The sequence below is a fragment of the Spodoptera frugiperda genome, chromosome 23 (genome assembly GCF_023101765.2).
Source record: "Spodoptera frugiperda isolate SF20-4 chromosome 23, AGI-APGP_CSIRO_Sfru_2.0, whole genome shotgun sequence".
Taxonomy (NCBI): Eukaryota; Metazoa; Arthropoda; class Insecta; order Lepidoptera; family Noctuidae; genus Spodoptera; species Spodoptera frugiperda.
The window spans coordinates 8,329,292-8,343,505 of record NC_064234.1 but is presented as its reverse complement, the minus strand read 5'-3'; the positions used below and the strand labels follow the sequence as shown (position 1 = coordinate 8,343,505).

At 36.1% G+C, this 14,214-nt stretch overlaps 1 protein-coding gene across 1 annotated transcript; it reads left to right on the top strand.

Moving 5' to 3' along the window:
• The first annotated feature begins 263 nt into the window (after positions 1–263).
• On the top strand, positions 264–6,669 carry LOC118266981 (intraflagellar transport protein 81 homolog). The gene is made up of 11 exons (XM_035580677.2): positions 264–503; positions 1,047–1,252; positions 2,511–2,698; positions 3,066–3,187; positions 3,275–3,406; positions 3,758–3,889; positions 4,404–4,604; positions 5,223–5,342; positions 5,442–5,615; positions 5,800–6,186; positions 6,412–6,669. Exons 1-11 carry the CDS (start codon positions 357–359, stop codon positions 6,577–6,579), a joined length of 1,977 nt encoding a protein of 658 aa, XP_035436570.2. The 5' UTR covers positions 264–356; the 3' UTR covers positions 6,580–6,669.
• Positions 6,670–14,214: the final 7,545 nt, after the last annotated feature.

Genomic DNA, 14,214 nt, shown 5'->3' with positions numbered 1-14,214 from the left:
ACAAAAACTAAAATTTAATATTGAGTGAGAGCCATGTGCCTACTGTAAACGAACGTAGCACGTCATTTGACGAATGCATGCAACATATCGGCCTATCTGACTGACTACCACATTGGGGGAGGCCAATGCTCAGCACTGGACGTTAATGGCTGATATGATGATGATAATGCAACCTATTTCATAACGATAGGCAGTCAACAAAAAAAGCATGCTGTCGTACATGTGTCATACCTACAGGGTTTCCATGGCAACGCCTGATGTCAACGAAACTGGACTACGTAGCAGTAATCCTCTTGAATTTTGCATTCTTTATTTCTGTGGTTATTTAAAGTGAATCTCTGCTAACATTGTGCAAAATGTCGGAGCAAATGAAGTATATTGTGAAAGAAATAAATGCGACCTTGGGGAGAAACTATGATCTGATAAAATTCGATGCTTTGAACGAGAAACAACTTTTGCAGTTGCTAGTGGATCTACTCGTGAATTTCAATGCTGGAGAAAAGGTTTTTATTTATATCTATCTAATATCTAGTAAATCGTATCTTTCGGACCGTTTTATAAAACTATTCTTATTTATTTCAATTTAAGCTTTTGTTAGTGAAATGTGGGAACGATTTTTTAAGAGCGGCAGATAGAAGTTATTTTCTCTTTGCTGTTGGATATTAAGTGCTATAGACATCGAGATATCTTTTTTAACCTGTTTTCATTAAAAGACATTGCATTTTCATCTGTGTCATGGGTGCGTTAACAAACATCAAGTTCACCATTTATAAATAGCATAGCAGATCATAACATCTGCAAGGACAAAAATATTTCTCAGTCATTCCGGTATCTACACTATCTAGACACCCTAAGTAAGAATTGATAGATAGGTCGCTCTCCGTACCGATCGACCCCTTTTTTACGGGAGGAAAATCATCCAATGACTTCTCCCGCCTTGGGCGAATCGAGAGGGAGTGTCAGACTCTTACTGCTAGGTAGTCCACAGCTTAGGAGCCGATCGAGCCCTAACGTGTAATTTATTATCGTCCTATTTGACCTTATAGCTAGACGTGAATGAAGATGACTCGGAAACGGTATCGCTTCGACTGCTAGAGATGTTGGGCAGCGTGAAGTACCGTCCGCCAGGAGGAGTGGAGCCGACGCGGTTTAGAGCTCAGCTGTTAGCTGGCGACGCGAGGACTATACATCATGTGCTGCACTGGCTCTTGACTAACCGGGACCAGGTCAAAAACACCGCGTATCTTGCAAAGTAAGTAACACAACCTGTAAATGTATTGCATGCATTTCATCATCTTTTATCTACACCTAGGTAATTCGGAATCTCCAAAGTATTTATGTTCGCTAGGTTACGTTTTAGTTAGATTATGTTTGTATTAGTATAAGGTACTTGCAAGCCCGGCGAACTCCGTTTCGACACCAATGATTTTTTTGTCTTGTGTGCCTGCTTTTCTCTTGAATTTTTCCTGACGAAGCCCAAGACCTTTCTAACGAATGCAAAGCCGTGGAAATCAGTGCGTGCGATCTGGAGATATATCGTCAGGAAGGATAAGAGAGAAGATGATAGGACTGGCATACACGTTCGTGTAAAAGTCCCTAAAAATTAATATAGAGAAAAAAAGTAACAAAACCTAAATTAATTTTATTCTAACATCAAACGTTATTACTTTCTAAACGCTACATTGGTAACAGCTTATACTTATATAATGTAGGTAAGTACCTACGCACCTAATACCTATTAATCGATTGCGTCTCCAACTAAGTAAATGTTTGTAAAACAATACATGGGCTGGATATCGCCCAATATACCTAACATATGAAGCTACCTTGTTATATTGAATGGTTGGCTAACTTTCTCTTAGCTTTCATTTACCGATAGCTGTTCGGGTATATTCGGCAAAACGAATTAGGTACAGCAGTTATAGATTAACTGGAATTGGTACGACCGAGTTAGGTAATAGGTACGTGACTGGAACGTACAATGTATGAAAGTTCTCTTCCTAACACATAACGATAGTTTGTATGTGAAAGCTATCGATATTCCTCCTTTTATTGTGTTGTAATTGAAAGGATTCATTTAATTAAATCTCAAGTGTACTCTACTTAGTCTACTATACGTAATTATAGGTACAATTTCTTTTTCTGCCTGCCTCGTTGGTCGAGTGGTCGCAAGTGCGACTACCGGACAAGGAGGTCTCGGGTTCGATTCCCGGGTCGGGCAAAGTATTACTGAGCTTTTTTCGGTTTTCGAGAATATCTTAGTATAGTAGCATGGAGTCTGGAATTGTGCCGAGTATATGACAATAAGCTCACTTCCTATTACCTACATGGAAATTATAACACAAGTGGTGAAGTGTGCGCCTCTGCCTACCTCTTCGGGGATAAAAGGCGTGACGTTGCGTAATTTCTTTTTCATAGTAGAATCATTATCTTGCTAATATAACTATGTTTTATTTAGATACGATCATAATTCTTAACCGACAATAACGGTAAGAATTGGTATTTTCTAGATATTTAAAGTTGCCGGACATTCCTCCAGACGTAGCGAGGAACAACACCGTTCAGGATCTCCTTGATCTTTATCAGAATTTAATTGATGAGTTTAAAGAAGTCCACAAACGCACTAGACTGCTACAGAAGGAGAATGCTGCGGAAATAATTAATGATATCAAGGAAATGGCGCTAGAGAGAGATATCGGTAAGACGTAGAAACTAAGCACCAATAGAAATTACTTAGTAATATAGTGAGACAGACATTAATATGACTGCACAGTTGGTGCGGTGGCTGGGTAACTGGCTGCCGTGCAACGTGTCGTGAGTTCGATTTCCGCACGGAACAACTCTTTGTGTGATCCGCAGATTGTTGTTTCGGTTCTGGGTGTCATTTGTATATGAACTTGTATGTTTGTAAACGCACCTATGACACAGAAGAAAACACTAATGTGGCGCTACGTTTAAAAAAACTAATCTTTCACTCTCCACGTACTTTATCTACAACTCGATGTGACTTTCGTTATAAATGTAATCGATTAACTTTTAATCCGTTTCTGTAATTCACATTACAGTGATAAAGAGATTAGAAAACGTACAAGTTAATCTAGTGGATGTAAATGACAAAGAGGAGCTTTTGAATGTTAGTAGAGCGCTCAGAGTTCAGCAAGAAAAGGCTAAAGAACTTGAAAATCAGGTAAAAATTGAATTTTGGATTAATAGAACTAACTTGCTATTTGAGTCATTTATACGCAAGTCCATTTTTCAATCAATTCTCTTTCAGTACGATGCGCAGCAATCACAGTTAAAAATGGCGTCTGATCAATTAAAAAGATATCTGAACGTCATTCATGGTCAGAGTGCCACTCCGAAAACTGTAAATGACGTCATGAAACGTCTACAAGAAGAAGTTCAGGTATGATATTGGCGGTTATCGTAATTTAGTCTCTGTTCTTATGAACAGTAGGTATGTAATTAAAAACCACCTTATTAATGGAACAAGCCTGTAAACGAGCAGACGGATCATCTGATGGTAAGCAATCGTCGCCGCCCATGGACACTTGAAACATCAGAGGCGTTACAAGTGCGTTGCCGGCCTTTTGGGGGTTCGGAATGTAAGGGTTGTTGGGGAATCGGGGATTGGGACGATTGGTCCTCCGGTAACCTCACTCTTAAAACGAAACACAATGCAAGTGTTGTTTCACGTCAGTTTTCTGTGGCTCTTCCGTGCTGAAGCTCGCTGTTGAATCGAATGTTTGTGTTTCAGCTTAACAATTATTTAGTAAAGGAGAAGCTGCCATTAGAGACAGCGAATCTCCAAAAGGAGTTGAATATTATGCAGAAAATCGCCGCCGAACAACATCCAACCCGTTCCGACTTGGTAGCGGTGCAGGACAAGGTAAATTTGATTACCAAATGTTTATCCTCACGGTTAAAAAACACACGCAGCAAAATCTCTACACATAATTAAATGTTGAGTTCGTATCAAACTTCAAAGGCATCACGAGACCGCAAAAATGCCTTATATTAAAATACAAATTGAGAGACTTGATATAAAACGTGTTTGTTACAAGTTAGGTGTATTATAAACCGACATTTTATCTATCAAGTTAATATTCAACCTAATGGTTGATATGATTCATTTATTTCTATGTATCCATACTTACTTAATATGGTAATAAAGTAAAGATAAGGTGCGGTTACTGGGTAACTGGCTGCCATGCAACGTATAGCGGGTTCGATACCCGCACGGAGTAACTGGTATGTTTGTAAACGCACACAGGAGAAAATCTTAATAAGAGGCAACGATTTTAAAACAAAAGAAAAACTTAATATTATAAATGGAAAAGTGTGTTTGTTTGTCCTTTCTTCACGTCGCAACGTATATATGACATTGATTTTATAAATTTTAGATAGCTGCAGTTAACAGTGAAATGGAACATCTAGTCCAGCGTAAATTAGCGACGGCAGGGCCTCAAGAGGACAAATTGGCTCCATTCAGACAACAGGCCGCGGTCATACGGCGCAACAAGGAGGCTAGTGCTACCAAAGTTCATGAGCTTGCTGCCACCCTAAAGGACCATGAAGCTACGCTGGCTGATCTACAGTCGCAGGTACTTCTGAGAATGAAATGAAAATGTCTAAGGGTTGTCAGAAGCAGGTTATATAAACTTCTCATTAGAATGTATTTCAGCTGTAAGCCTGACCCTCATCATGATGGGTTCAGATGTGAGTAACGTAACGCAACCTTAACATGAAAAATCCGAAGCGAAATATCATTTCTTTATCTGTACTTATTGCATGTATTTTCTCAATATATTTTCCTCTTACGTTATCCGTGGCCTTTGGCGAAAATTGGATAGTATTTCACAGTTTTGATAGGGTGCCGGTGATCGTTGGTCAGGATTTAATCGAAATCCAAGGCTGTTGTCGGAATGTTTCGAATACGACGCGGCAATCAGATAAAACATTTTCCCCATCTCAGATAATCGGTCATTACGTCGAGAAGCGGGAGTTTCCATTGAGATAATGTGCTATTTCCTTTGAGATCGATATTGAACAAAATGCTGTTGTCTGATTTATCATTTATTGTATTGTTTGTGTCTAGGTATATTTTTAGACAATGTGATGCTATTTACCGTTTCTATTTGTTCAGTTTTTATTTTGTTAAGTCGTATGTTTGTGTACCAATTTACTAAAACTAGTCAAATAATGTTTTCGTATTTATTCAGGTCCGACAACTCTTGGGAGATACGGTCCTCAGAGGCGAAGAATTAAAGAAATACGTTAATTCTTTACGCACAAAGAGCACTGTGTACAAAAGGCAAAGAGCCAATCTCTCTACGTTCAAGGTAAATACTTACTTATCTATTTTATTTGATTCTGAAGCTTATTTTTTATTTACTGTTGCCGTTTATAATGTTGTCATTTAAATTGGTTTGGGGACATAGGTCGAGGCGGGCATCTTAACCAGAACATTACATATTATAAATGCTGCTGATCCGACTGTTGAGATGGCGCTTCTAAATCACAAGAAACTGAAAATAGAAGATGAAGATACATTGGAAAAGAGTCTTGATAAATCTACCGATTTAGCCAAAAAGTCCTTACATGATCTATCACAGGTGAGACGAGATACTGTTTCATTTACCTACAGTGACATTAATAATTTTCATATATCTAAATAAACTACCAAATCAAAATATAACTCTGTCTGTAGTAATAAAAGTCTATTTAATTATGGTATATAAGTACGCTATTGACACATGAAACGAAATTCAATAAGTAAAATCTTTTACTGCTATCTAGATCGTCGCTCAAACTGCACAAAAATTGTCGCAAGTCCGGCAAGAGATTCAACCTCTCGCTGACAACATAAAGCCTGTAAAGGAAGAATTCCAAGCCGTACAACAACAGTACGAGCAAAAGAAAAGGGTGTACGAAGCCACATCCATCAACATAACCTCACAAATGGAGCCTCTGAAGAATCAGGTAAAGGAGTTGACTGACCGGCTGAATAGCAAGGAGGATGAATGGAAAAACTTACGACAAAGAATCACAAAGGCGGAAAGTTTACAAGAAGTCGTAACGTTTGAAATGAAAAATTCAATGCAGTCCCCTAGGAAGCCCTCCAAAATGGAGGCTCTGAAGAGAAAAGTTGATGACATGGAACAAATTGTAAAGCGGTTAGAGGAGGTAGGCATACAATGTTTTGATCTTGGGTTGTGTGTAGGTACTGTTTGTCTTTTAATGGCCGGAAAACACTTATGACTTTCTTGTCATTGATCGATGTATAATCAGATTTAGAAATCTGTTTTCCGTTCACAAAAATCTCTTTATCTGATTGACACAACTTACTATTGTTATTCTATTTATATTCATAAGTATTGGTGAAGATGTACATGATATTGATATTTGTAGGAGCAACAAGCCATCAGTTCTAGACAAGGTGCTGTAGAGGAGCAGACCAAATTGTGGGAGAATACTCTACAACTGCTTCGGTGCAAGATGCGAGCACGCAGTGAGCCTGCTGCACGCCAGGGCCGAATGCATATCACGCAGCATTCACAAATGTTAACACTTAATTAAGAATTCAGTTATTTTAAATGTTTTCATTGTTCTGCAATGCATACTTGAGTAGTAGGATTGTTTAAATAAATGCACTCTACCTGTACCACACTTGTCTTGTTTTATTTTATAACCCTAATTTTTATATGTTATTCATGTTAGCTTAAGCCAGGTACAAGATAATAGGTAAATGACAAAATGAAATAGCTAATTTTCGCATATAACGTCACGCCTTTTTATCCCTGAAGATGTAGGCAGAGGTGCATATTACGGCGTGTAATACAACTATACGATATACACCCACTTTTCACCATTTGTGTTATAAGACCCGTATAAGAGGAGGTGACTGCTATTTTCCTCCTATTAAATCATATCAATAAATTTAGAACGATACCTAAACAAATATATCTACACGTTTTATGTAGGTACATAAATATGTATGTATCATTAGATACGCACGAATCATTCCAATAAGTTTGGATTGACTCTTGAAGTCGGAACTATACGCCCGTATTCGCACGATTGATCCGCACTCGATGTGCGAATTCTCGTAACTATTTGGGGTTCGCGATTTTTCCGCTTTATTCACACTATTTATTCTAAGAAAAATCACCTACAAAGCCAGTTTCCGTAAAACTGATTTATTGGTGTAATAGTTTGGATTGTTACGTGATTGGCTTACTAAACTTCGTATTATTGTTCAAGCATGTGCGAATAATCGTGTAACGAACTTAATATAAGTTCATAAACTAATGTAACTCTTGTTAATGTAAGTTCTGGCCTGAATCGACGTCGCCACCTCAACTTTTATTACACGTCCTTAAATTTTCTAAGATTTCGTTCTTATCTCTAAGTAGTTTTTAAAGTAATTTTTTTATCGTCCATCATAACGTCGACTAACGTGATTGAGATTAGATCTTGATGTAGATACTCAAAAACACGTCTACTAGGTTTTTCTATAAATTGATAAAATAGAAATATTTATAGAACTATATTTTATGTAATTTTTTCTGATAAAAAATACAAGGCGTATGTTTTTTATCTACTGTTTTGTCATTTAAGTAACCTTTGAAAATAAATCTTCGTTTAGCTAAAAAATAGAAGCTTGAAATCTCTAGCAATATAAACCTCGACGTAATCTGCGTACATACATAGAAAAAAAACATACCAACCGAATTGAGAACCTCCTTTTTGGGAAAGTCGGTTAACAAAACATCATGGAACAGTAATAAACCCGTGGCATTTCATAAAAGTCAGACTATAAATAAAACACATATCACTTATTAATGGAGGTCTCTGTAAAGACACTTACGACATTTTCCCGATGCGGCGCGGGATGCATCGATGTTGGTATCATTTGCAATGCAGATGAAACTTCCACGTTTAAATGAAAGGTGAGGTGCGTCACATGACATTAAAACGCTTTTACTATTTTTCCCTTCATGTGAATAATAAAAGATCGAATAAGAAATGAAGAAACTATTCCAGTTTAATGCCTGTTACGTAATATGGAAATGAATTGGTAAGTAATGTCTGTTGTGTTGTGAGTTTATATGATACGATATGGTTAGCGCAGTGGTTAGGTGACCGGCTGCTGTGCAACGTGTCGCGGGTTTGATTCCTGTGCCAGCTAAAAAGTGATAATGGAGTTTCCTGAGTGAAACGTCCTCTCTCCGATCAGTTTGCCGTTCCATCGGGTTTGAAAGTGAAGGAACAGAGGACAGAAAGTGCATCTGTGTTTGGGTAGACAATTGTACACTATAATATCTCGTTGAGGCTATTGGGCTAGTCTCGTTAGACATACGGGCCACCGTGATGGAAATAGATAGGGAGAATTGACAAGACCAGAAGAAAGTATTCTACCATATTTTTTAACAAAAAACACAAAGTTAAGATTCTATTATGTAAAACCGTACAATGTACTCGTAACTTTGACAACAAAACGTTTGCAGCATGCCCCTTTAATTAAAAACCAAGACGATCACATTATTCTTCTGCACGTAGCGCTCAAATTACTTTGTCATTAGGTAACTCAGCCACTTAATTATCCTATTCAAATATTTTATCATAGACTTTTCTAATGATATATCTATAGAGACTCGATTATAAATTACCTGAACAAATATTAGACTAGGTATGATTGAATTAAATTAGCAATAGGTATTAATAGGGGCATCAGTTTGTCGACTTTAAATGAATAGGGTAGATGACTATTTTTTATTTTAATGTCCGTCTTGTAGATTATTTTAAAATATTAAGCACGTATTTTTTATTTTATCACGGAAAAGAATACTTTTGTAGATATATCGATTTGAAATATCGTCATTTGATGAGATAACGTCACTTCTAGGTATATTTTATATGTAGAAATGACGTATTTGCTTTCACTTCTAAACTTTGATTTGTTTTATCTAAGTATTGTTATCTTATATGACAAAATAAATAAAAAAATACGTGTCTAATATTTTTTCACTACCTAACTGACGGACTAAATAGATTTTTAATTTTCATACCCCATCATCATCCCTATTAGGTACATAAATATAAAGAGAAAAAAATTGTGTCACGTTTCTTACACAAAATTGGTCACTACACAACAGCGTCAGTTGGGAGGCAATAAAAGTGTTGGGACGGATGTTTAATAGCAGTTAGTTATTACCGTAGTTATTGTACGCTCTTCTGCAACTGCTTGAGCAAAAAATATAATGTAATATAGCACCTACCTATATTTGAGTTAACATTGTTTAATAACGAATAATAGTACCTACATCAAGTCAAATAACAATTTGTCCTGAACAACTATAACGATGTTTATTATGTCCATGTTTTAATTAAACTTGAAACATATAATGAAAGAATAGTGTTACAACAAAGTTGCCAGATTTTACCAAGTTAAATAAAGCAAGTTTATTTTAACAGTGCTGAGTAACGGAGCGTAAAGTTGAGCCGTTGTTAAAGTGTCTTGGTGGCCCTACTTAATTACACACTTCGACGTATACACAATTTTTGTTTTAGCCAAACATTTACTTGGTAGTGATTTAAGTTTTTGTTTTAGCTCGCAAACTCATTACCAAGCTGTCAGCTGTCTAAAGTAGTTCAACTCGAGTTCAACTTGGGTATAATGATTGACAGGATACCGAAAGTTCGCCTCGTTGATGCTTGTAGCAACCTGGCAGCTCTACTACGGCGTAGCGCTACGAGACGGCGAGTCTACAACTTTGTTCCTCGGCTATTAAAACTGGTACATTTACGTTTCTTCCGAGTTTTTGTTTTGTTTCCGCATACAATATTGATGCTAAAGAGGTGCTTCAAATAAATTACGAGCTAAATTGCAGATAGTTTCTTTTTAAACGGGCAGTATATCCGACCGTTGTTTATTTTTATAAAACTAAGAGAATGAGGAAAAATTGTGTTACATGGAGTAAGGGAAGGCTTCCGAGAGTTCTTCGCGATATAATCAGAGAAATAAATGGCGTCGTTTATTACCATTATCCTGGTAGGGTGGGGGCAGCTGTGTGGGTCGCAGAGTCAATATCTGTGTAAGCATCCACACGACACTAACTAATCTGCTGGATTTAGCACATGCTCGTTTTTTTCATGAAATAATGAGAATTCATGGTTGAGGAAAAATATTCTAACTGCCTTGGTGGCGTTAAGTATGTGTAGTGGTAACGTGAAGTTGATCTCGGTTTATTTATTTAAGACTTATAGTGGGTTTAAATGGTTATAAATAACGAAGTTTGAAAAATGCATTGAACTGAATTGAATTCAACGAGTCCAAAACACCGACAACAGCTATGACGGTAGACGAGCTGCATCCATTTCATTTATGTACCTACCTACAAGTGCTCGTTCAATAAATCGAAGCGAGTGGAGTATTCTCATGTATAATAGTATTGCAACATTTCAACGGGAGCTCAATACTAACACCGCTTTGCTGAATTTAAAAAACAGTTTCAATGGTGCCAATGCCGATTATGCAGCGGTAAACAATCTCTTGCTAAATAATATAGATTGTTTGTGAATGGAAGTTAACGAAGCGAGAAATAGATTAAAAGTTTTATTTATTGTAACAAATGAATAGATTACGGTAATTTTGTGATTGGTACACAATTGTAGGAACATAATAGTATCGCTGTACGCCCAACGTTACACTTCACAATAGAATAAACAAATATAATCAACATGAAAGCATTATTTGCGAACGAAGCGATAAGAAAATTACGAGAGGAGCCCGAAGACATTGTGCCGACACAAGTTGATAATAATATCTACGTCAAATTCTAAACGCCGAGTTTACGAACTTCGCTATACATATTTTGCTTGGTATATAATTTATCTTTTTGTTTATTAAAGATGTGAATGTTAAACCAATGGTGTGGAAACAAATGTCAATTGTTCTAAGGTACTCGATATTTCCATGTAACGACCCTGTTCCTTTATGTGGTTATATTATAGAGCAAGAAGTTTCTGGTTCTTATTACTCTTTGAATAAATGTATTTCCTATAAGTCTTTTAAGAGTTAGATATCCATTATACAACAAAGCAAAGCCATTGTATAACAAAGCCTTTGTCCAATGGGGGTTGGTAGAAACCGAACGTAACCTAGTACGATCTTGAAACCCTTCTGTTCTACACCACATTCATGCAAACTACTACTAATGCAAAATTAGTTTTATAAACCAGTTTTAAATAAAACTAACTCCATATTAAAAAACATAAAAGTCGATTAAAACGCGTAGCTCATGTCTAATTTAGGAGAAAGGAAATCAAGCAATTTGAGAGTGGAGCGTTGGTGATTGATGAGCCAGCTAACTTCCTACCGAGAGGAATATCGAACGAGCATCACGACGAGGCCATCGAGATGTCCTCCATATATATCAAATATTCGTTGGCGTTTTATTGTGACTTGACACCCGTTTGTGAGTACGAATCCATTACAATCGAATGACATTTATCGCAAAAGTATTATGCAATGTAACAGCTTTTAAAAGTAGGAGTATAGACTTGATTTTATAAGTCAAGTTGCAGGTTTTGAAGTACAGATTGCCTATCTATATATTTGTCTTCCAAATAAGATCGTTGGCTCAATGGTTGTAAGTGAAACTGCAGGGCAAGAGGTCCCATTCCAATAGTTAGTACCCTTAGTATGAGTTTGCTTTACACTTAAAGTAATCGAAACGAGAGTGCGCTCAGCAATCTGATTGGCCGGCTCTAATAAACTAACCAATCAGAGCGCTGAACTCGTTCTCGTTTCGATTACTTTAAACGCTAAGGGTAAGCAGACTCAGGCTAATTGTACATTACACAGCTCACGGAAAGTATTAATTGGTTTTCCATTTTCGGCATAACCAGTAGACATTACGAGATTTCACAGCATCTAGAAATTGTTAATATAAATAAAAATATATATTTCTTAACTTAAGAAGCTTACATTACGAATATCCAACAAATCTGCAGAAATCTTGTCAAAAAATAAAGTAGATTTTCCGCTTTATATACCAAACAAGTTTCGGAACTAACTAACCGACACGGAATAGTTTTCGTACCGTCAACAAAGAAGGAAAATGAGTTCCCTACAATATAAGTAGGTATTTGTAGGTACAATCATATTCATATTTTGTAAGACACTTTATGAGTCAGGACTGTTGGACTTATGTTGTTATTCCCAACTATTTATGGCTTTCTTGTGTTTAAATACTCGCTTGTATAAGTTGGATAAAAACAAATAATTTTCTTGTGAGAATGTTGGTCATGGAATGTCAGTTATACTGTTAGGAGTACAATCTTTCGGTTTGGTGCGTTTTACAAAACTTTGTTAGGTACTAGAGCATTTCAGAAATCATAATTTTATTTTAACGAGTATAACAATACTGTTATTTATGAAACGATTTGCTTATACATATACTCTGTGTTCTAGTTGACAAAACACTAAAATCGAATTCGGCGAGCTAGATTACAGAAATAAGCGGCAAACGACCACAGATGATAAAATTTTAATTTCTCTATTTTTGCCGACCAAAGACAATGATCTAAATTTTGTCAAGTTCAAAATATGGAAATGGAACGTGCTTGTTTTTTTATTTGGTTTTTATAAAAGCTTTATTTTTTAATTTCTATTTGTTTTTATTTTATTGCCTAATATTTATTATGAATTTTTTTTGGAACGATGCATAAACTTAAAAAAAGATTTTTAATAGTTTGCTTCACAGATAAAATAGCAATTTTTGGCTGGGTTTGTATGCCATCATAAACATACGCAGAAAAGCATTGTTGGCTCACACGCCTCGTACAATATATCGAGAATATTGCTGTCACTGGCTAACGGAAATATCTAGAGTGGTTTATTGCCGATGTTGTTTGCAACTGGAGGTTTAATATCCGCGTTCCCCACTGCTGACATATCCATTACACACGATTCAAACCAACTCATATAGATATTCCAACAGTTTGCAATCTCTTACCGTTTTCCTTCCGACTGTAATTGATTCTGTTTTCATGGATATAAGCTTCGTTTAACTCAAACGGTTTGTTTCCAGCTTTGCAAAGAAGTTTTTTCTTGTGATTAATTTTGTTGCGAATTACAAAACAGTTTTTAACTTGTAAGGACATTTCGAGTTGTATAGCGAGGTTGTTTCTTTTATGAAACAGGAGGTAAAGAATTTAAATGGAACATTTAGTTTTGAATGTCGCAGTCGAATAATGCATTTTTAATTCATTCTTTATTGTTTAATGGTTTGTTTTGATGAAATCTCTTGAATGAATTTTAGCATTACCTGTACAATAACTGATATGAAATTAGGGTTTCAAACATCTAGGTATATTCTACAGGAATATGTTTTAATTCGATATTTTATTTATTAAATTTTGTAATGAACGTCGAACAGAATACGGCGTATGTTGTAATAAATAAAAATATTTACTTCCACTTAGACCATCTCTCAGGGAGAAACCAATTTAGGTATAAGACACTTTAAAAAATGGAGGCCTATGTAGATAAAATTGTTTCATTAAAATTCATGACTTTTTGAGAAGCTTGATAATGACAAATGATATTCATAACCATGTTTAAGGTCTAGTTGGAAGTAAAAAATAAGGTTGAATGTGAAACCTAATTTTCGTTTTCAAAGAACAATTTTCAGATTGTACTTAAACCTGGAAAAATAACTGAAAGAAAAAGTCCTTATTTTCATTTTTGGGTACAATAACGTGTGTCCGAATCTTTTGGAAATAAGCAAACACAAAAGATAAACGAGCACAGGACGATGATGGCAGGATGGCGATGTGACACGGGTCATAAGAGAGGTCTCAATGAGGGGCGCCGGCGAGGCGGCTGTCACCCTAGCCTACCTAATTATTTCACTATGACCTTCAGAGCACTTGTCCACAAATTGTGCCTAAGTAGTTAAATTACTGAAATTGTTCCGCTGTATGTTTATTATACGAGATACCATACGAAATTCTTCATAAAACCATTTCTAAACTGGTTTTATAAAAGCTCTTCCTTCTCATATTTTTACTAGGTCGATCGTTTTAAACCGTCGTGCATCAATCGTTTAACTGGCTAGAGATAAAAATTGATAGTAACCTCCATAAAATTTATGTCGATTTTCTATCGCCGGTAAGGAAGACAAGAGATGAATAGATTATTGAAAA